Source organism: Cricetulus griseus, chromosome 6, assembly GCF_003668045.3.
Source record: "Cricetulus griseus strain 17A/GY chromosome 6, alternate assembly CriGri-PICRH-1.0, whole genome shotgun sequence".
NCBI lineage: Eukaryota > Metazoa > Chordata > Mammalia > Rodentia > Cricetidae > Cricetulus > Cricetulus griseus.
In genome coordinates, this window is record NC_048599.1 from 143,515,332 (window position 1) to 143,537,968 (window position 22,637).

At 49.4% G+C, this 22,637-nt stretch overlaps 1 protein-coding gene across 6 annotated transcripts in view; it reads left to right on the forward strand.

The window, feature by feature from the left end:
* The window catches only part of Abl1 (ABL proto-oncogene 1, non-receptor tyrosine kinase), a 123,115-nt gene extending 102,345 nt beyond the window's left edge, over positions 1-20,770 (forward strand). For 4 of the 6 annotated variants that reach the window (XM_035446006.1, XM_027423869.2, XM_027423871.2 and 1 more), the window contains 7 exons: positions 7,528-7,612; positions 7,942-8,119; positions 9,789-9,973; positions 12,906-13,058; positions 14,529-14,618; positions 15,084-15,248; positions 17,462-20,770. In XM_035446006.1, coding sequence (XP_035301897.1) covers positions 7,528-7,612; positions 7,942-8,119; positions 9,789-9,973; positions 12,906-13,058; positions 14,529-14,618; positions 15,084-15,248; positions 17,462-19,152 — 2,547 coding nt within the window. In that variant the 3' untranslated portion in view covers positions 19,153-20,770. Of the gene's footprint in view, positions 1-7,527; positions 7,613-7,941; positions 8,120-9,788; positions 9,974-12,905; positions 13,059-14,528; positions 14,619-15,083; positions 15,249-15,956; positions 16,437-17,461 lie in introns of all 6 variants that reach the window. The other 2 variants (XR_003486853.2, XM_035446005.1) reach the window with 2 other exon arrangements.
* Positions 20,771-22,637: the final 1,867 nt, after the last annotated feature.

Here is a 22,637-nt window from a genome sequence, read left to right on the forward strand (position 1 = left end):
TGTGTGTGTGTGTGTGTAGTGTGTGTATGTGTGTGTGTATGTGTGTAGTGTGTAGTGTGTAGGGGCGGGGGAGGGGTCTGCTGTGGCTCAGCTGTGCCCAGGACTTTGTGAGGCTGATCATCTTCCATCTGTGGCTCCAGGGTTGCTGAGCACTGACCGGTGCTGAGGGTTGGGAAAGGCTAATTCCTTGAGTTCCTTGTTCTCTGGTAGTGTTCTTTAAAGTCTGCTTTCTGTTTTTGTTGGGTGACATGGAGGCCACTTCCTAATGAGAGTTAAGAAAAGCACAGAAGTTTTTTTTTAAAAAAGAGAGTCATGAGAGATGAGTCCTCTCTGGACTTCTGTGGACTGATAGAACAGGCAAGTGTGTGGTGTCCTGGCAGCGTCCAGTTCTCTCCCTCAGGCCAGACTTCTGCAAACAGGAGTGAGTCCTTCCTGGAGCAGCTCCGAGAAGCACTTGTCACTGGGCTGTGGTCTTCCTTACATCACAGGGACACACACCTCTCCACTGTTGACCAGTGTGTCGTGTTTGCAGGTAGTTCATGTTGTCCTATGGAAGTTCTCTGTGTGAGGTTAGGGCCCCTTCTTCCCTGCATCTGTGCCATCTGAGCTTGTCCCTGTGGTGAGAGTGTCCCCTAGTGTTCACCTACATTACTTGCTTGTGCTTATTTTAGACAGGCTCTGATGATAGCCTGTGAATAGCAGTCAAGAACAGGTCCAGAGCTGCCCACTTCTGGGAACACAGACCTGAGTATGTGTTTGTGTCTCAGCTCAGCCAGGCAGTGCATCTGACAGGCCCAACTCTTCTCTGAAAGACAGTAAAGTGGAGAATGGAAATTTGGTTGCCATAAGTAACTGTTTAGAGCAAGACTGCATCCCTTAATTCTAGAAGGAAAAGCAGCTTTCCAATCACTGTATTTAATATTTCTCCTCCCTTTGGCCCTGTGGCAGACTAGTGCTAGGGGAATAGGGGCCTGGTGTGCTCTTGGGATATTTTCCAAATTCAACTTTTTAAAATTTAACAGATACAGAGTTCCTCATATTTATTGGCTAAGCCTTGGGGCTCAGGCCTGGGTAGTCTACGTCCAATGAGAAATGGACAAAATGCTGATGATGGCAGTAGAGTGAGTGGGTCAGGGCAGTGTCTGAGGACAGGCTTTTGCCATGCAAGGAGGAGACGGTGATGGCTATGGTGGGTAGGAGAATGTGAACCATGGGCTGTGAGCATGAGCAGAGGCCAGGAGAGACACTGGGTCTTTGAGGGGCAGGAAGGGAAGCCCCAGCTGAGGAGGAGGGGCCATTGAGAGCCAGGCACTCAGGGCAAACCTGATTCTATCATTTTGCAGAGGATGAGGGGAGCATAGTGATGATCCATGTCCGGTACACCAGGTCACCGGGTCACTGGCTTGCAGGACCACTGGCAGAGATTTACAAACACAGCAAAGAAGAGGGAAACCACAGGTACCTTAGATTCAGCAACGAGGGAAGGCTCATTTGAAAACCTCTAATAGAGATAGAGGGTCTGCCAGGTGGCTCAGTTAGGTGAATGCACTTGATGCCAAGCCTGACAACCTATGGCTGATCCCTTGAACCCATGTGATGAAAGGAGAAACTGATGCCCAGAAGACTCCCAGAGTTGTGCTCTAACTAGTACACGTGTGTCATGACACGTGCTCTCCACACACACAATAAATAAATAAATAAATAAATAAATAAATAAATAAATAAATAAATGTGAGAAGCAAAACTGCCCCGTTCTAAGGAGGAGGAGGACCTGGTCTGGTACTTTCCCCAAGAGCCTCGTTAGCCTGTGAGCCATGGTTGGTGAAGAATGACAGAATGGGTGCCTAGGAGTTACCGTGTATGGCATCTGACTAGAGAGAGGCAGTGCACCCTCTATGGAGGTGTGTTACTTTGAGACACATGCTGTACAATTGCTAAATAAACTGTCCCCAGCATACAGTCCTGCACCCAGCCCTGCAGGCTTGAGGCTCTGCAGTCATTACCCATTTGTCAGATAAGAGTGGTGAAGTGTTTTGGCTACTTATCTCCTCTACAGAAGTTAAGAACTACACTAAATTAAGCTAAATGGCCAAAGTTACTGTGCTAATACAGAGTTCTAAGTGTGTCCATATGCTTAGTCCATCCAGCAGCTCCTCAGCACTCACAGGGGCCGAGAGAGGGGCCCAAGTACTAATACAGTCACCATCAGTGGAAGCTGGAGTACTGAGCCAGAGTTTGAACCCAGACTCTTTGCCATCTCCCCAATCCTTTATGGCAGTGGTTCTCAACCTTTCTGATGCTGTGACCCCTTAATACAGTTCCTCATATTGTGGTGACCCCAACCATAAAATTATTCCGCTGCTACTTCATAACTGTAATTTTGCTACTGTTATGAATTGTAACATAAATATCTGATATTCAGGATATCTAATATGTGACTCCAAAGGGGTTGCCATGCACAGGTTGAGAAACCACTGCTCTACGGACTTCCCTTGCTGGCTATAGCTCTGAAACACTCCTCAGAGTTCTGTGGCCTTCCCAGCTTCATTGCTTTAACAGTCTCACAGAGCATTGTCTTCCCATCCTTAACCAGCAGGGGGTGCAAGATCTGCTTATACCCAGCTCTATATTCAGCCTGGAAGTTAGGTGCTACCTTTGGAGAACAGGAAAGGGGAAGGGCACTTGGCTGACCTCTATAGATGAAAAACTGTAGTTGCACTGTAAGTGAAAGCCGGATTCTGCAAGTGACTGCAGCACCTGGGTTGTATAGATTTGGGTTTTGCTGTTTGGTTTTGAGAGCATCGTGCTACTCTATGCATAGTTGAGTCTGGCCTTGATCTTGAAATTGTCCTGCTTCATTCTCAAGATTGCTTGGCATTACAGTGTGTCATCATGGCCAACACAGAATGTGCTGAAGAAAACTCTTAAGCTGGGGAAATGGCTCAGTGGGTAAAGCACTTCCATGCACACATCAGGGCTGAGTCCAGAGCCCCAGGACCTAATGAAGCCAGGCAGGGTAGCATGTCTCTGTGACCCAGTGCTGCTATGGCAAGACAGGGAGCAGAGACAGGAGAATGCTGGAAGCCTGAAGGCCACTCAGCTCAGAGTGTACAGTGAAACAACAAAGAAGAGGAAGGTGGAAACTTTACCCAAGCTGTTCTCTAACCTGTAAACATGTGGTGTGGCATGTGTACTGTGGCACATCTGCATGCATTGCGTGCACACACATAACAAACAAACAAACAAACATGCCGGGTGGTGGCAAACGCCTTTAATTCCAGCTCTCGGAAAGCTGAGGCAGGTGGATCTCTGTGAGTTCCAGGACAGCCTCCAAAGCCACAGAGAAACCTTGTCTTGGAACACCCCCCCCCCAACAAAACAAAACAAAAAAACATGTACCAGGGTTTTTTTCTTTGGGGCCACCAACCAGTTCCCAAACTGTAACATGGAGACTTATTACTTATGAATGCTCAGCCTGACTTAAGCTCATTTCTGGCTAGTTCTTTTAACTTAAATTAGCATATTTCTCTTTATCTGCCTTTTGTCTTGGGGATTTTTTTTCTTGTCTTTTCCTTCTGTGTATCTTACACTGCTTCTTGTGTCTGACTGGCTAGCAGCTGCCTGGCTTCTGGCACTGGGCATCTCCCTCATTTTCCTCCTCTTCCTCTCGTTCCTCTTGAGCCTAGATTTCTCCTCCTTTTGTTTTTGTTTTTTTTGTTTGTTTGTTTGTTTGTTTTTTTGTTTTTTGTTTTAGATGCCTTTATTAGCTTCCTGAGACAGGCAAGGCGAAACAAATGTAACACATCTTTACATAATGAAACAAAGATGCCATAAACAAAACCTTTACACACCTTTACACGGTTAAACTAATATTCTGCAACATAAACAAATGCAACACATCTTTGCCTAGTTAAGATAATATTCTACAACACAAGCAAACAAACAAAAATAGCTGTTAAGTACAAAGAGCCTGGACTTTTAAAGGCTCCCAAACATCTTTCAAGTTCAGTTAAGACTGCTTTTGTGATCTAGTTGTAGCAGTGATACTGACCCAGAAGCCCACTGACAGAGCAACATGGAAACACCAAAAGGAAAGCAGCTACCAGTGTGAGCACATCATACCCTCCCTCAGTTGGTGGCTGGAGTCTCGACTACACCTGCACCCCCATCACCCCCATCGGCGTTGAGAGACCACTCACCCTCCCTGGGGGGGCAGCAATTTGCCTTTCCATTTTTCCCCTAGAAATAGTTTATTGGAGAACTTTAGAAACAGCCAAAGGGAGGGGCCTGTGCAACAACATTAGCATTTGACAGCCACACTGCAGACCCCGCATAGGGCTGCACTCCAGGGAGAGAGGCTGTGTGACTGGAACTTGTACCATGATGTTCCTGCACTGCCACCATTCCTGCCAGGGCTTTGCTGGCCATGGAGATGAGTGTGGCTATGATGTTTGAGAACAAATGCTTTTTTGTGAGCTCTTTGTGGGAGGTAGTTACAAACCAGATGTGGAACTTCAGCTTCCACATCTGCTTCCCACCACAAGGGCTAGTCAGGAGCCAGCATCTCCCCCAGGTTGCTCTTAGCTTTGCTGTGCCAGTCCACTGTGCTGTTGGCCTCACTCACCCAAGAGCCCAAGAGCAGAGCCATTTCTAAAAGCATTGTCCTCTCCTAAGCCGTAGAATGCCTTCACTTGGGATGAGGCCAGAAAGCGTGTTAGAGATAGCTGTCTGTTGAGTCTCAGGGATTGTGTCTGTGGGAAGATAAGAAAATAAAAGCCAGTATTCATTAGAAAACCAGTCATTATTCCAAACGAGCAGTGCACCTCTTAGGACCAGAGTAACTACTACAGCAATAGGAGTGCATGCCCCTGATGCCTCCTGGCCAGGCACTGAAAACAAGTTCAGAGGCTGAGATGGCCCAGCTCCATACAGATGCAGTCCTAGCCCCTAGGAGGTAGAGACAGGAGGAGCAGGTTGGAGGTCATCACATGAGACCCTACCTCAAAAAAGGAAGAAAGGAAAGAGAGGTGTTCATAGAAGATCATTGAGAGACAGACAGACAGACAGACAGACAGACAGACAGACAGACAAGAGAGAGACTCACAGGTTGTTAAAGTTACCAGGGCCTCACATAGCAGCATAACTGACAAACCCTCCTCTTAGCCACTCTGTAGGACTGTCTCAGAGGTTTCCGTTTTCTCTCAAGAGGGTGGAGCCAGTCAGGCCCCGTGAAGAGAGCAGTTGGACAAAGAGATGAAGGAAAATTCAGGCCTCTAAGCATGTCTTCTACTTTTATGGTGTAAATGGAAAAATTGTCACCAAAAGAATGGCATGAATTTAAAAAACAAGCAGAGGAGCATTACAAGTTAGAATGAGGGTTTTGGTATTTTGTTTTGTTTTTAAATTTTAATAGTTTAAAAACCTAGGTTACAGTTTAAATAAGAAATTAAATCATATCGAATTCCAGCAGGGGGAGACAAACTCACACTGATTTTTCTGAAAGAAAATGGTAAGGAATGATTGCAGAGAGAAGGGGGAGGAGGGAGGAGAGAGAGAATGAGTGTGTGTGTGTGTGTGTGTGTGTGTGTGTGTGTGTGTGTGTGTGTGATGAAGACAGGCATGCAGATAGACAGGATAGAGTGGTTGCACCGTGTATGAGTGCATTGTGAACAGGTCAGGGATCTGTAGACACTCAGCACTATCATGGGTCTTTTAGAAAAGGGCAGATGGCCCCACAGCAAATGAGACTGACGCGGAGGTGATGTGCCTGTGTGGTTTACTGTGGTGTTTTTGCATTAGGAAAGAGAGGCTTGAATGTTAGAAAGCATCTCTGGAGAGTAAGTCTGTCACAGCCAGTTGTATTGTGCAGCATTGACCCCTGGGTTCTGACAGGCATCCCTTAGTCTTGAACATGAGTGTGTCACCAGGTACATCGGAGTGCTGCACACCAGAGCCAGACTGGCTGCCGAGCAGCTGGGAAACAGAAGGGACTGAGAGAGTCCAGCAGCCAGTGGGTAGCATGGGGATGAATGCCCTCTGCTTAGCTTAGGCAGTGACAGACAGCATGCTGTGGTAACATCAGAGCAGCTCACATTTAAACAGTAGCAGATCCCATCTCTGTTTAGTCTTTTGGAACCTGTGTTCAGTGGTAACTGACAATACACTGACATTAGCCATGCTTTGCTTCTCAGCATGGCTGATCAAAGGGAAAAAATACCAAGAAAAGGTTGGCCCGTCTTCTGGAGTGTCACTCCCCTTGCCAGGGCAGGAACTGAAACAGCCATAGTGCCAACCTTGTGGACAGTTACACACTTGGTTCGAGGTCTGGTGGAACTGTCTACTCGGGGAAGCTGATTTTCAAGAAGCCTCTTCCCTACCACACAGGCAGACACTACATGTGGCCTGCTGTCCTCCTTGCCTCCAGGGCCTTGTTGTTATAGCTAGGGAGACCCTGCCTCTCACTGCTGCCTGTACCTGTCTACCGTAGTTTCAGAGGACATTGGCTTAGGTTGTAAGGAGGCTGAGGAGCTTAGGCCACAGCCCTTCGGACATGGCCTGGAAAGGTGGAAAGAGTGGCAGTCTGCCTATCTCTGGCCCTGACTGTCTGACCTACCCAGATGACTCTGGGAGTCGTTGTCAGAGAGCTGCTGGTAAGATAGTTTTAGAATCTGGGAGATTGACCCCCTAGTCAGTGATGATTGCTTCATTAGGTGCTGGTGATGCTACCCGCATGGCTAAGCAGCTCAGTGTCTGTCCGCTCCTTCTCCAGTGAGAAGCATGCTAGAAATGCGGCTGTCGAGCCAGCTCCATTTCAGATTCTTCACACCGTTCCCTTTAATGATAAAGGTGTTATATGGGGAAACACACAGTACTTGGTGGAAACAGTACCATAGTGTCTGCACATCTCCAAGACCCCACAGAAGACCCAGGCAGCAGTACCAAGCAGCTCTGACCCACAGCCCCATTGACTCACTGACAGAGCACCTGACAGAAACAGCAAGGGAGAGAAGATCCAGTTTGGTTCATGGTGTCAAAGGGCTTCAGTCCATCTCTGTGTGGAAGGCATGGCAGAGTGGCCTGGTCTGTGGTGGCAGGAGTGTGTGGCAAAGCTATTCCCATGAATAGCCCAGGAAGAGGAGAGCTGGTCTAGAACCAGAGGCTGGGTCTAACCCTTTAAAGACCTGCCCATAATAAGAACTCCTCCCAGACAAGCCCTACCTCTTAAGGGTCCCGCAGCCTTCCACAATTGTTCCATCAGCTGGGGAAGAGAAGAGCTGTTCAAGACATGAGCCTATGGGCGACATTTCCCGTTCAATCCATAATGCCCTGGGTGAGAATTTGCCCCATAGGACTCTTCCATCACCAGGACAAGACTCTCAAGAGCAGTGTAACCAGTGGTCGCCAAAAGCTGTGGCCTAGGCTGAGTGTAGGTTGCCACTGCTGTTTGTATTAGCCCTTGAAGCTGTGTCCTTCCTTATAGCCACTTCCTTGCTAAAGAAATCTTACACCTGAACTTCCCTTCTGCAGGAGGACACCATGGAAGTGGAAGAGTTCCTGAAGGAGGCTGCAGTGATGAAGGAGATCAAACATCCTAACCTGGTACAGCTGCTAGGTAAGCAGGCACAGACTTGGACACAGAGGAAGGGCCGTGGGCAGCTGCTGTGAAGGGCCCTGGTGCAGGAGCCGTGCAGTGAGTGAGCATCACTTTTTAATCAAAGAGGACTGCATGTTTGGGGGATATGGGGAGGTCAGTAGACCAGTCAGTTGGGTTTGCTCCTTCCGTCTTCAAATGGGTGCTGGGGGCAGTCCTGTGTGGCAAGCACTTTTACTCATTGAGTAATCTCACCAGCTCAGAAGCCCTTTCTTCAGTGCCAGACTTCCCTGGGGCTCCTTCCCTTGACAGCAGGGCTACACACTGAAGCCCCCATGTCCTGTTGTCAGGGGTGTGTACCCGGGAGCCCCCATTCTACATCATCACGGAGTTCATGACCTATGGTAACCTGCTGGACTACCTAAGAGAGTGTAACCGGCAAGAGGTGAGCGCTGTGGTGCTGCTCTACATGGCCACACAGATCTCATCAGCCATGGAGTACCTGGAGAAGAAGAACTTCATCCACAGGTAGGCCTGGGCAAAGCAGCCTCATCCCTGCTTCACAACACTCAGCTGTGGAGTCTAATGGCTCAGCTCCCAACCTTGGTGCTGGCCGCTCACTAGCCCTCAAAACCAAGGCCTGACATGAGTGCTGCTTGCGGCAGGCGGGACTAAGTCCTTCAGACCCCAGGCCTAGGCCAGTGGAGCAGCTAATCCCCAGGGAAAGAAGGGCTCACTTCTGAGCCATTTTGGACTTAGTGAATATTAAATGAAATTTGTAAAGGGCCTTCTTCCTTCCTAATAGCCACGGCTCCCTCTGAAACAATGCGGTCCAAAACCAGCACTCAGTAAGGCCTCTTCTGGGCACAGGGGAAGCCAAGGCCTAGGTCTAGTTTCAGTGTGTGGCTTTTCTTCCTTCTCTTTGTGTTTCATTGTTCACCTGCTGTCACTGGGTTTGAGGATGTTTCCATGGCTGTAGAATTGTATAGAATGTGCAAGCCGGAACTAGGCATTTTTGCTGCTTTTAAAACCCAGAATGTTTTGACCTTCAAGTGTGCCACAATTATCTGGGTTTGCATGCTTTGCTGGTGGAAGTGGCTTCCTAGCAGAGTGACAACCTGTACAGGAGGGAGCCTGATGGACTTGGCCCGACTCCGTCATGCAAGATGTTCTCCACGCCACTGTGGTGACCTTTCCTGCCCAATTAACTCAAGTGTGAAACCTCAACATGAGATTTCATAGCCAGGAATAAGCAGTGTGTGTGAAATGCTGGCAGCCCCTTGGAAGACAGATTTTTTTCTGCTCCACAAGAGCCCAATCCAAACGCTCCTGTCGCTCAGCAAAGTGAAGCCTCTGATGCTGCAAATTGAGATTTCCTGACTTCTGGCTTGCCTTGCATGGCTAACTCTGTTCCCCCTCCATTCACACGCTTAAAATGCCTTACCAAAAATCCTATTAGGCACAACTCTTGTGTGTTTAATTTCTCTCTCATTGCTGATGATCAAGCTGCATGATGCAGCCGTCGCCATAAGCTGCCTGATCTTCTCATTCCTCGGTTCCCAGTTGCCTTGTGATTTCATGATTGACATCCATGAACCAAAGATTAGACCCCTTCTTCCTTAGAAGACTCAGGAGTGAGAGGAGGTAGATTATAGGGGAGAGTTTCTCAAATACATTTGGGTCGACACCAGAAAGCAAGAGGAAAGTTAAGTAAAGAATGCAACAGACTCAGTTTCATTTTTCCTGCTAAGTATAGCTAGGACAGGCAGAGACTCACTCATGTCGATCTCTTTCAGTTGAGCTTTAGGCTAACTGTTCCCTGTGCCTGGCATCAAGAGAAAGCCCTTTACATACTATCCATTTTCACACACAGCTGCCCATGGCAGGCCCTGTTACTATCTTCATTTTATGAGTGAGATAGCTGAGTTCCAAGGTAATTAACATGCTCCAGGCCATGGGACAGGACCTGTCCACATTGCCACCCTGTCTGCTTGTGTTGCTGCTATTGCAGCCCGACTAGTATTTGATGGGAGACTGTTGCTCCCCAGCCAGGCATTTGAAAGTTCTAGAGACCACACTTGGTTTTCTTTGTGTCAGTGTTACATCATCTGCCAACAGTAAAGAAGCTGCAGAGTTGGTGGGGGAGGAGGAGGGCTCAGCGAGGAGCTTGTACAGATGGCTCTTTTCCTTTTTTCAGAGACCTTGCTGCTCGAAACTGCCTGGTTGGGGAAAACCATTTGGTGAAGGTGGCTGATTTTGGCCTAAGCAGGTTGATGACAGGGGACACCTATACGGCCCATGCTGGAGCCAAATTCCCCATCAAGTGGACCGCGCCCGAGAGCCTGGCCTACAACAAGTTCTCTATCAAGTCAGACGTCTGGGGTAAGGGCCAGGTCCTGGGCAGTCCTTGCTAGTGGGAGCCCTCCTCCTCTGCTTCTCTACCGCCATCTCTCCTTCATTGCTACACCTTCTTGTTTGTTTCTGGCTTATTTTAAAACCCTCTTTCTGTTTTCTTTCAAAAATGAAGCAAAAGTGACCTTTAGGGTAGCACCACATTCGTGTCTTCATTCCATGTTAGCTAGCTGTAACCCTGATGGTGCAGCTATGACCCGGCTGACACCCAGAGTCACTCTCTCTGCAGGAGAGCTGTTCACTTTGGTTTGGGCTGCAGTCAGCACTTCATGTGGAAGTACCACTCGGTATTTATTTTATTTTTAAAGTTTTTTGTTGTTGTTTTTTGTTTTGTTTTGCTTTGCTTTGCTTTGAGACAGGGTCTTTTTACATAATTTCAACTGTCCTAGAACTCATTTTGTAGACCAAGCTGGCCTCAAACTCAGGGATCCACCTGCCTCTGCCTCCCAATTGCTGGGATTAAAGACGTGTGCCACAGTGTCTGACTTAAAGAACTTTTCATGCTGAGGATGGCCAGAAAAGATGGAGTTGAGTAGTGAGCCCTTTGCCCCACCCACGCCCTTTTTTTTTTTTTTTTTTTTTTTTTTGAGACAGGGTTTCTCTGTGGCTTTGGAGAGGCTGTCCTGGAACTCACTCTGTAGACCAGGCTGGTCTCGAACTCACAGTGATCCACCTGCCTCTGTCTCCTGAGTGCTGGGATTACAGGCGTGCACCACCACCTGGCCACCTCTTGTTATCTTAAAGCAAGTTCCAGACATTACATTATTTTACATGTAAGCACTTCAGTATTTGCATCTTACAGATGACTCCTCTAATACAGCACAGTGCTACACCCAGTCTTGACTGACTTCTGAATATCATCAGATATCCAGTGCTCACATTTCCAGTTAAACCATAAACCCAGGTCTGTGTGTATAGTTCCATGTGAGAGCCAGCTCGGCTCACTCACTGCAATAGTTGATGTGTCCTGTGTGACTCTATTTCCCTGCTACTGCTTTCTTTATTGATAAACTCTGTCACTTTTCCTTTAGATGTTTCCAGATTCTGGACTTTGCTTGTTGTGTTCCTGTGCTGTCATCTGTTCAGTGCCTGTGGCTTCAATCCTCTTAGAAAATTCAAAATCAGATCTGGATACCTGATGACATTTGGGTTGACTTTTCTTTCACTTAATACATTAGAGGAAGTGGCACGCCCTTAGATCGGTTTATCCATAATGCTTGACTTCTTACCCTCTAGTGTGGCAGTTCTCAACTGCTTTGGCAAACCTCTATCTCCAAAAATATTTACATTATGATTAATAGCAGCAGTAAAATTAGTCATGAAGTATCAATAAAATAATTTTATGCTTGGGGGTCACCACAACATGAGGAGCTATTAAAAGGGTCACAGCATGGCTGGAGAGATGGCTCAGAGGTTAAGAGCACTGACTGCTCATCCAGAGGTCCTGAGTTCAATTCCTAGCAACCACATCACATGGTGGCTCACAGCCATCCGTTATGAGATCTGGTGCCCTCTCCTGGCCTGCAGGGATACAGCAGTAGGAAGGTTGAGAACCACTGCTGTGTGGGATGTGGTGTAGCAGCTCTTAATGACCAGAGCCAGAACTGGTGGTTCACTGGGGGCTGTCATGTGATCATTCTCTAACTCCTTCATTCCATATTTAGTTAGCCACAGAGTGTAAAAGACAAAACCTGGTATGTGCTTGGCTACTCAGTGGTAGAGCTGGTGCAGAAATAGGTTCAAGTGAGCTGCCTGTCATGGCTCCCACTTTCCTGTAGTGGTGGCAGTTGGATTTGCTAGTCTTTTGTGGTGTTGACACACTGATATGTTTCAGTGTACTGTAGTTCTTTTTCTTAACAGTGGAGCATCTTGTCTTTGGCCAGTGGGAACTCCTCCCTCGCCCTTTTGTCAGTATACCTTGTAGTCTTTCATAACATCCATGCTGTCCAGAATGGCAAGATAGCCCAGGCCTCTTCCTTGTCCCAGATCTGAGTCACTTGTTTTTCTGAGGATCCCCAGTGCTGCTGGAGGGAAGAAAGACTTTCAGAGTTCACAAGATTTTTTACAAACTGTGGGGATAATCTTACCCACCTAGAAACAGGCATTCGACTACATAGTCACAGAGCTATGAGCGGAACATGGTATCTGACATCTAGCCCTTATGCCACTTACCTGAGAGACCCTGTAACCCAGAGGTCACCTTTCCCCTTCTCTCCTTTCACATATTTTAGTTTAGTATGAGTAAACAGTTTTGCTCTGTCCTACCTTTCCTGGGCTGTTATCATGGGGAGCCTGGTAAATGTCACTGATCAGACTGCTTTGCAGCTCTCTGTTGCACAGTGTGGAAAAGCCTTCTCCATCATTTTTATGTGCATGTTGTGTGCATTTATGTATGTGAGTACATGCATGTATGTGTGTGTGCGTGTGCGTGTGTGCGTGTGTGTGTGTGTGTGTGTGTGTGTGTGTGTGTGTGTGTGTGTGTACTTTGTTACATGTAAATGTCAGAGGACAACTTTGTGGAGTTACCTCTCTCCTTTCCCCTTTGTTGATTATGGGATGGAAAGGTGTTGGGAGAGATCCTAGATACCTGTACTGCTGACCACAGGTACGTAGAAGGGTAGGATAAAGAGCGAGGAGAGGCGCTTGCTCTCTTTCGGGGTTTAAGCCAGGTCTCAGAGTGCGTCTGAGACTGGGCTGCTAATCTGGTTATCGGCTACACATGTGAATTGTTTGCATCGTTATCATTTATAATGTACTACCAATAACCTTATCTTGTGTACGGTTATGTTCCTTATCGAAAAGGTCTTTAGGCTTGTGAGGCAAACACTTTACCCACTGTGAGTCATCTCTCTGGCCAACACCTCACATACCCTGATGTCTTCCTCTCCCTTCTTTCTTTCAGCATTTGGAGTATTGCTCTGGGAAATTGCTACCTATGGCATGTCACCTTACCCAGGAATTGACCTGTCACAGGTTTATGAGCTGCTGGAAAAAGACTACCGTATGGAGCGCCCTGAAGGCTGCCCGGAGAAGGTCTATGAACTCATGCGAGCATGTGAGCCTCCCCAACCCGTTCAGAAAGTACATATGGGCCCTGAAGAAATTGCAGTGGTGCAGGTCTGCAGAAGGCTGTTTCAGTGGGCCCTTGGCACTGTTCCCATACTCCCAAGCCACTCATGGAGTCTGGCTTTTGTGTGCCTGTCAGGGCATTTATTTACAGATACCATACATATGAGTTGTTTTTCGTTTGCCTTTGAGAGGGATATTTTTTGATTTGTTTCTTGTTGTGGATCAGAATCTCACTCTGTAGCTCTGACTGGCCTGGAACTCATGGTGACTCTCCTGCTTGGACCCCAGGTTTTCGGGTTTTAGGTGTACACTGCTGTGCCTGTGTGCTTTCTTTTCTTTTTATTTATTTTGTTTTTCGAGATAGGGTTTCCCTGTGGCTTTGGAGGTTGTCCTGGAACTAGCTCTTGTAGACCAGGCTGGTCTCGAACTCACAGAGATCCGCCTGTCTCTGCCTCCCGAGTGCTGGGATTAAAGGCGTGCGGCTCCATGTGCTTTCATTTTTTTAAGCATAAAAGGATCAGATGAATACCAAACCTGGGTTCTTATTAGTAGGCAGATTCCTGGTCCTGCTTCCACACACCTGGCTGTAAGTGCTCCAGGAGATGGAACTCTAGTGGTGTTTATGTGAGTGTATGTGTGCATCTATCTGCCTGTGGTGTGTGTCTACACATAGTCTTATCGTCTGTGTTCATATGGTCACTCCCTCACCTTTTTCTTCTTAGAAGTGTGTTTGAGACATTGCTCCCTATTCATATATTTTGATTTTCCTCACCCTGCTCCCCACCTTCAATACATCAGGTGTTTAAAACTTCTACTCATCTGTCTTCTTGTGATGATTTTTTGGCTGTTTCACACATTTACTTTTGTTACATTTTATTTATTTGTTTTTGTTTGTTTATGTAGTTGTATATTCCACAGTATACAGCTTGCAGGAGTTAGTTATCTTTTTCTACTATGTGGATCCCTGGGATCAAACTTGTTATCAGTCTTGGCAGCAAGTGCTATCTTGAGGGTCCTGTGTTTGCTATAAACAAGGCAGAGATAGACTCTTGTCCAAGGTCACTATACTTAACCTTGATATTTCTAAAAGCTGGATTGTTGGTGCAGAGTTTGTTTTATTTTGTTTTAGGTTTTCAAGACAGGGTTTCTCTGTGTAACAGCTCTGGCTATCTCAAAACTTGCTGTGTAGACCAAGCTGGCCTTTAATTCTCAGAGATCTGCCTGCCTCTGCCTCCTGATTGCTGGTATTAAAGGGATGCACCACCACCTCCCACCTCTTCTAAAATTCTTAACATCTGTAATAGGACACAATAGCATTGGCAGTTTAACTTGCCATGGCATTAGCAGTTAGCAGGCTTGGAGTGCCTCCATCATGTCCAGATCGTTCCTTGGGATGACTAGCCCTGGCTTGATAGCAGTGCTTCCCCCTGCTCTGACATGGGTCTTTTCTGTCCAGGTTGGCAGTGGAATCCCTCTGACCGGCCCTCCTTTGCTGAAATCCACCAAGCCTTTGAAACCATGTTCCAGGAGTCCAGTATCTCAGATGGTAAAGTCCCTCCTGGGAGCATGCAGTGGATTGAAAAGTTGGATTGGGGCTAGACAGGCCTTTAGTTCATTCCTGTAAAAGTGCCCAGGCCAAGGGAGAGACAGAACTCTGCGCAGAGGCTGGTCCTGTGTCTCTGGAGTTACACAGAGTTCTAGAAAATGCTGTGCTCTTTCTTCAGCATTTGTCCCTTTTCCCTAACTGCATAGACCTTAAGAAAAGAGAGTCCTGGAATCTGGAGACAGCTCAGTGACTAAGAGGACTCAGGCTCAGTTCCCAGTACCCAAATGGTGGTGGCTCACAATTCCAGTCCCAGGGGGTAAAACACCCATATGCACAAACACACACACAAAAAAAAATGATTAAGAAATATGTATAAAAAATTAGAAAAAAGAAAGGAAAAAGAGAATCCCTTTCAAGACGGCACCTTTGCTGACAACTGCTGGATTGTGTGTGTGTGATCCTTAGAAGTGGAGAAGGAGCTGGGGAAGCGGGGCACGAGAGGAGCTGCTGGCAGCATGCTGCAGGCCCCAGAGCTGCCCACCAAGACCAGGACCTGCCGGAGAGCTGCAGAGCAGAAAGACGCAGCTGATGCCCCCGAGCTTCTCCACATGAAAGGCCTGGGAGAAAGCGGTATGTCCATGCCTTCTCACCCTTCAAGCCAGGGAAGGCGAGCAGACAGTTGTCAGTGGAGCTGGCAGAGAACAGCAGACCCTCCTCAGTGGTCCAGCTCCAGGGAAGGGGATCTACCTCTTGCCCAGAGCTGCCATTCTCCCCCAGGGAGCCATTCAGCAGTTGCTTAGATAGGCAAAAAACTGGGATGCCTGCCGAGAAGCAAACCCACCTTTCCATGTGTTCTTCACAGTGCTGTGGGCATCTTCCAGGACATACATGGCAATAAACAATGTTCAGCCAAATAGAGCAGCCTGGGAGTCACTCATTGTAGGCTTGGTCCCTGGGCCCAAGCTGGGATCCCTGTAGTTTCCGGAGTGTGTTTTTGCACTCTTCTAGGTTTAGTGAGGGCAATGCAGCTGGGTCTGGAAGTGGCTAGAGATATACAGGGATGGTATTGGCAGCCATGTGGGGAGTTTCCTGCATGCCAGCTATGTTCTGAGTACTGCTGGACCAGCATCTGACTCTCCTGCAGACCCACTAAAGTCTGTTTTTGAGGGTGGTGCTTGAACTCACAAAGGCTCCCAGGGGCCCCCAGCATGGGCTGATGGGCCATGGGTCTAGTTGAGTGCGACCAGGCAGGACAAAGTTTAGCTGATAAGGATTCATAAAGGGTATTTACTCAACAGAATCTATAGTTAGTTTTTTTTGTTTTTTTTTTTTAAACAGATGTGCTTTTAACCCCAGACTCACACTGATGAGAAGCTGAATGGTCAGACCCACACAACACATAAAGTACTTTAGGGACCATCCTAGTCAGCCCTGGCTACTGCTGCTGACATGAAACACCATGGCCAGAGAAACTGGAGAGAGAAGGCTTTTTTAGCTTTTGCTTCCACATCACAGCTCATCATCAAAGGAAGTTGGAACAAGAACTCAAACAGGGTCCAGAGATCCACCTGCCTCTGTCTCCCGAATGCTGAGGTTCACTTCTCTCAGATGACTTTAGCTTATGTCAAGTTGACATAAAACTGTCCAGCACAGGGACAATGCACACAAGTGCCCCACATATGTGTTTGGAAGTTTTCCTGAGGATGTGGCTCAGCAGTTGTGCTGAGGAGTTGTCAGGACCTGAGTTCCAATCTGCATAACCCATGTACTAGCACACATCTGTAACACCAGCTTTCCTGCAGAGAGACCCTCGGAAATGTAAGAACCAGCTAGCTTGGTGTACACAGCAAGGTTGGAAGGAAGGACTAATACCTGAGGTTACCCTCTGACCTCTACATGTATGTTATGGCTTGTACACGCACATGTGTGTGCTTGGTTTAAAAAAGAAAAAAAAAAGTCCAAATTGTAGAACCACTGAATCATCTTCCTTAGTCTTTTGGAGGCTGTGGCACCAGGCAGTCCCTTCATCCCTGTTGGTTGTCATGCTGTTGGATCACTGGCAGTGGGGCAGAGATATTGCCGTGGGAGCATGTACTTAGGAAAAGCAGGTGACGAGCAGGCCTGTGTGTTTGTTCCTATCAATGCCATGAAGTGTTTTGGTAGGTCATCTCCTGTGAGCCAGAGGTGTCCCTAACATCTGTGCTCTGTGACCCAGCAGAGTCTCTCTCCCCAGCTTCCTAGACTGGCCTACAGTGTGGGAAGGTCCTCTGTTCACCATCGTTCGTTCTGTGTACCTCCTGCAGCTGACCTGGCAGCACAGAGGCATTGTGTGAACTGTCACTCATATTTTAAAAATACCCACTTGAAGTTTTGTAAAGGACATCTTTCCCTGTCCGTCACAGCAGCTGATGGTCATGCCCCTGGGAGATACCTGACCTCTTCCTTCAGGTTACACCTCAGGAACCTCAGCAAGTCTGACCCTTGGCGTTGTTGTTTCTTCTGACCAGAGTGTGACATTGGAGGGACTCCACAGCTTTAACTGGTTTCAGGATGAGGAAGGCAGGGTCATTCAGCCCTTGCTCCTCTGTGTTTGGGGAGAGGGACCTGTGCCTCTGCTGGTAGAGACAGTGTTGACCGCGTGATCCTGATGACGATGCCCAGCTGTGGTGAATGTCACTCTTTGTCTTCTGCCCTCCAGCAGCACAGCACTTGAGCTTTGTTGTGCCTGTTGTAGGAAAGCTGAGGTGCAGAAGCAGTGTGGGGAGCTCCCCACGGAGTGGTCAGCCCAGCCTTGAGCACAGTGTTTCCAGGGAGCTCTTGCTCACTCTTCCTCTCTGTTACAGATGTGCTGGACAGTGAGCCTGCTGTATCACCACTGCTTCCTCGAAAAGAGCGTGGGCCCCCAGATGGCACCCTAAATGAAGATGAACGCCTTCTTCCCAAGGACAAAAAGACCAACTTGTTCAGCGCCTTGATTAAGAAGAAGAAGAAAATGGCGCCAACGCCCCCGAAGCGCAGCAGCTCCTTCCGTGAGATGGATGGCCAGCCAGAACGCAGAGGGCCTAGTGAGGATGATGGCCGGGACATCATCAACGGGCCACCAGCTCTCACCCCCTCAGATGCAGCAGAGCCTACCAAGTCCCCAAAGGCCAGCAATGGGGCTGGTGTCCCCAATGGAGCATTTCGGGAGCCAGGCAGCTCGGGCTTCCGTTCTCCCAACCTGTGGAAAAAGTCCAGCACACTGACCAGCAGCCGCCTGGCTGCCAGTGAAGAGGAGAGTGGCATCAGCTCCAGCAAGCGATTCCTGCGCTCTTGCTCAGCCTCCTGCATGCCCCATGGGGCCAGGGACACAGAGTGGCGGTCAGTCACGCTGCCTCGGGACCTGCCGTCTGCTGGTAAGCAGTTTGACTCATCCACCTTTGGAGGACACAGGAGCGAAAAGCCAGCTCTGCCTCGGAAGCGTGCCAGTGAGACCAGGTCTGAGCAGGTGGCCAGAGGCACCGTGACTCCCCCTCCCCGGCTGGTGAAGAAGAGCGAGGAGGCTGCTGATGAAGTCTTCAAGGACATGGAATCCAGCCCAGGCTCCAGCCCTCCCAGCTTGACTCCCAAGCTCCTCCGTCGGCAGGTCACTGCCTCTCCTTCCTCTGGCCTCTCTCACAAGGAAGAGACCACCAAGGGCAATGCCTTGGGGACTCCTGCTACTGCTGAGCCAACACCCCCCAGCAGCAGAGTGGGCCTTAACAAGGCCTCCTCTGAGGAGAGCCGAGTAAGGAGGCACAAACACAGCTCAGAGTCCCCAGGGAGAGACAAGGGGCGGCTGTCCAAGCTCAAGCCTGCCCCACCACCTCCACCTGCCTCTGCAGGGAAAGCCGGAAAGTCTGCGCAGAGCCTTGGCCAAGAAGTGGCTGGCGAGGCAGGTGGGGCTGCCAAGACAAAATGCTCAAGTCTGGTTGTGGATGCTGTGAACAGTGACCCCACCAAGGCTGGCCAGCCTGGAGAAGGACTAAGAAAGCCTGTTTCCCCATCTGTGCCAAAGCCTCAGTCCACCAGTAAGCCTCCAGGGACCCCCACCAGCCCGGTCTCCACAGCCCCCACAGCGCCAACACCTTCATCCCTGCCTGGGGATCAGCCATCTTCTGCCGCCTTCATCCCCCTCATATCAACCCGTGTGTCTCTTCGAAAGACCCGCCAACTGCCGGAGCGCATTGCCAGTGGCACCATCACCAAGGGTGTGGTTCTGGACAGCACTGAGGCCCTGTGTCTTGCCATCTCCCGGAACTCAGAGCAGATGGCCAGCCACAGTGCTGTGCTGGAGGCTGGCAAGAACCTGTACACGTTCTGTGTGAGCTACGTGGACTCCATCCAGCAGATGAGGAACAAGTTTGCCTTCCGTGAGGCCATCAACAAGCTGGAGAGCAACCTCCGAGAGCTGCAGATCTGTCCTGCGACGGCTTCCAGTGGCCCAGCTGCCACACAGGACTTCAGCAAGCTGCTTAGCTCTGTGAAGGAGATCAGCGACATCGTACAGAGGTAGCAGCAGCCATTGCATGCCAGCCAGAGATGCCGCAGTCCATGGGGCTTTTGTGCCCGTCAGATGGGGGACAGAGGACTGGGGAGCTGGCATCTTGGCCCAGGAGCTTTACAAAGCATCAGGCAGAGCCAGGGCCTGATGGGATCGGCCCCTCTGCTTGTGTTGTGCACCAGCTGCCCTGCACCTTTCCTCCCCAGCCCAGGCACCCTGAGCCACCTGTCTTTACTGCCTAGGTGTGGACCTCCTGCTCTGAGGACTGCAGCTGGCCTGCCAGGCCACCAGGCTCATCCCTCTCCAGTGCCTCACATCCAGCTCCATGGCCAGCTGCATGTGCTCAGAAGGACTGTCCTTTCCATGTCCTCGAAGGAGAACATGGTCCTGTGATGCGCCTTGTCACCAAGGCATGGGAGTCCCTGGGCTTGCTGTCCCTAAACCTTCTGTGCTTAGGACCTGTCCCAGAGAGATTTTCTCATGTGAAGGAAGCTGTTTATTTGAGGGTCATGAGGTGCTAAAACCAAGGGTCTAGGTGGGTGGGTACTGGAAACAGAGCTGGGGCAGTGTGGTCTGTCATCTATTCTTTATATCCTCAGTGGTGTACCCTGCACATCCTGGATAGCAAGCTTCAGTTTCATGGGTGACAGTCGCTGGTTGGCTAGGCCAAGGCAAGTGCTCCAGGGAGTCCCAAAGATCTGAATTTCTGAGCAGTTGTCTTCCCCTCTCCTGCTCCTGAAGTCAGGCTCATCCTCTCTGGTCCTTGCCTTGATAATGGGGGTCCGGTTTTCTGGTGGTTTTGAGCATTTTAAAGCTCTGCACAGAAAGGAGCAACCACTAGGCACAGACAGCTAGGAAGGCTCACTTGAGCCCTGGCTGCTCCTCAGAGCTGCTGCTTAACCACCAAGAGCAGTGCTTAGCCCAGTGCCCCGGGAGGCACTGCAGCACAGGCTGGGGCAGGGTCGACTTTGCAGGCTTAGCCAGGCCATGTCCTCCCATGTCCTCCTTCCCCAGCAGCCAGGACCAGAGCTGAGAAGAGACAGGCGTGGGCGGCTCCTTGACTGTGACCCGGAGCAGTCAGCTGAAGAGCGGGTGCCTGCCTAGACCTTGTACTGGGCCAGGCGAGGCACCGCCACACTCCCCACTTCTCCACTCGGCTGCACTGCGCCGGCCCCAGTCCCACACTAATCACCTAGACTCGGGTTGTGCTTTTCTGGTAGAGATGATTTCCTCTGGATTGTTCTTCCATAGTCCTCATAGCACATCCCCTCCTTGCCTCCAGCGGCTGTTCTACAGCCCGAGGGAGGCAGTACCACACTGCCAGCGGCCTTGAAAAGCCAAACACCCCCGTGCCCTGACACCGTGTTCACAAGGTACCGACTGGTCTGTTGTTGCTGACATGATGTGCCACTATATTTTGCATTATACTTTGGTATTACACTTTTTTTTAATAGACTTGCTCTCCAAAAAATGACATGTAAATAGTTCACCACTGTGCCCACTCTGGCACACGGTCGGCATTTCCCTTTTTCTCAGTCCAGTACATTTTGTTCTGTATATGACTCTGTGTTTTTTGAATCCAAATCTCTCTGTAGTATTTTTTAAATAAATAAGTGTTTACAGAACTATTGACAGATTGCTTGGTCTATGATTCATCCCTGCTACCCCTCGTGTCCCAAAGGGTCATAGCACGTTCAGCTGTCATAAAACAGAACAGTGGCTGCTGTCCATGAACAGGATGTCTTGGCCACCCTGTGTCCTTGGTACATAGTTGTCAGATGCTCACTTCTTGTCAGCCTTACAGCAGGTGGCAGTATCCTGTGCCCTGCTTGGAGTAGGAGAGACCTAAGCTCCTGAGATTCTTGCTGGCAGGGTGAAACCTCCCTGGCATGTGTCTACATATGAGCCTGCTTCCTGGCCCGGCCTTTAGCCACCCAATATACATACCTCCCCTGGCATGTCTTCCAGGTGTCAGCTATTCTGTTTGGGAGGACAGTGGAGGACTGGAAGCTGAGGGAAGCAGCGCCCCTCCCCCACCCCCCCCCACAGGCTCTGGGGTTGTGTTTTAGTAAGTTCAGCCTCTGCCGGGGACCATGGCAAGGATGCCAGGTTGTGGTGCCCTGCTACCCCCACCAACTCTACACACAGCCAGTTCTGCTTCCTCTGCCATGACATCACAGATGTGGAAATGGTTCAGAGTTGCCCAGTGGCCCTTATAGACACTGGCTCTCCTGCAGGTTTTCAGTGGCCAATCTGAAAGGGACAGTAGGAGAGCTCCAGGGACAACCCCCACTGCTTAGCATTTGCTCCTCCATGTGTGAAATGGGCCTCTCAGGGTTCTCCCCATGGCCTCAGGCAGGTACTACTGGCCTGTTTTCTCAGTGCTTCATGTAAGGCCACAGGGGTGAGATATGTCACTTCGACCCAGGAATTAAATACTTCCTATCTCTCAAGGTCCTAACGTGTCATCTGAAACTTGGTCATTTCATTTCTACAACTGGCTTTCTTAGACCACTGGAATCTAATAGCTGTGAGTTGCCCAGAGACACGCTCCTCTGCACATTCCGAGGGGTCAGCAGGATGGCTCCATGGGCGGAACAACTGCTGCCAAGCCTGATGACCTGAGTTCAATCCAGGGGACCCATGTGGTGGATGGAGAAAATAAGCTACTGCAAGTTGTCCTCTGACCTCCACGTGTGCACCACGGTGCGCACACGCACACGCGCACACACATCAAAAGGGAAGCAGAAATGATAGAGATCTCTGCCCAGAGATGTGAGGTCAGTGAATCGTGCTGTGTTTGTGTTGGGGTTCTGGGGTGCAGAAAGACTCACCGCACATGTCAGGCACTGCTGCTTTAGGACAGGGCAGGAGGCTGGGTGGTGCCAGCTATTGGGTGTCTGGGAATATGTGGAATAGGCACCTATCTGGAAGCAACTGTGCTGCAGACAGTTCCCCACCTGAGCTCTCATGGCACATGCTATGTCACCACATGGGATACTTGCACCCATCCTTCTGGCGCTGTCCTCTTAAGGTGTAGGGTATCTGAGGCTCAGAGAGGTGAAGCAGCTTAGCCAAGGCCACACAGCATGTGCCTGCCAGGTCAGGTGGTTTGTGGCTAGTACAGATAGGCCACATCTGCCCATGGGAAGTACCCTCCAGGCTGAGACCTATCATAGTAAACTGTTTGGCCTGGCCTCAGCCCCATGCCGTCCAACTCCCAAGTGTTCTGGGAAAGATCCTTTCCGTGTGTGTGTGTGTGTGTGTGTGTGTGTGTGTGTGTGTGTGTGTGTGTAGGACAGACGTCAATGTTAAGTGTCTTCCTTAGTTGCCAATGTATTTTCAAGACAGGTCCTCATTGAGCCTGAAGTTTAGGCTAGCTGACCAATGAGCTGCAGGGGTCCACCTGTCTCCACTTCTGCTACTACCATCCACCTCCAGCCAGGGCTGGGGTTAGAGACAGGCTCCCAGCTTTTATATGGATGCTGCAGACTAAA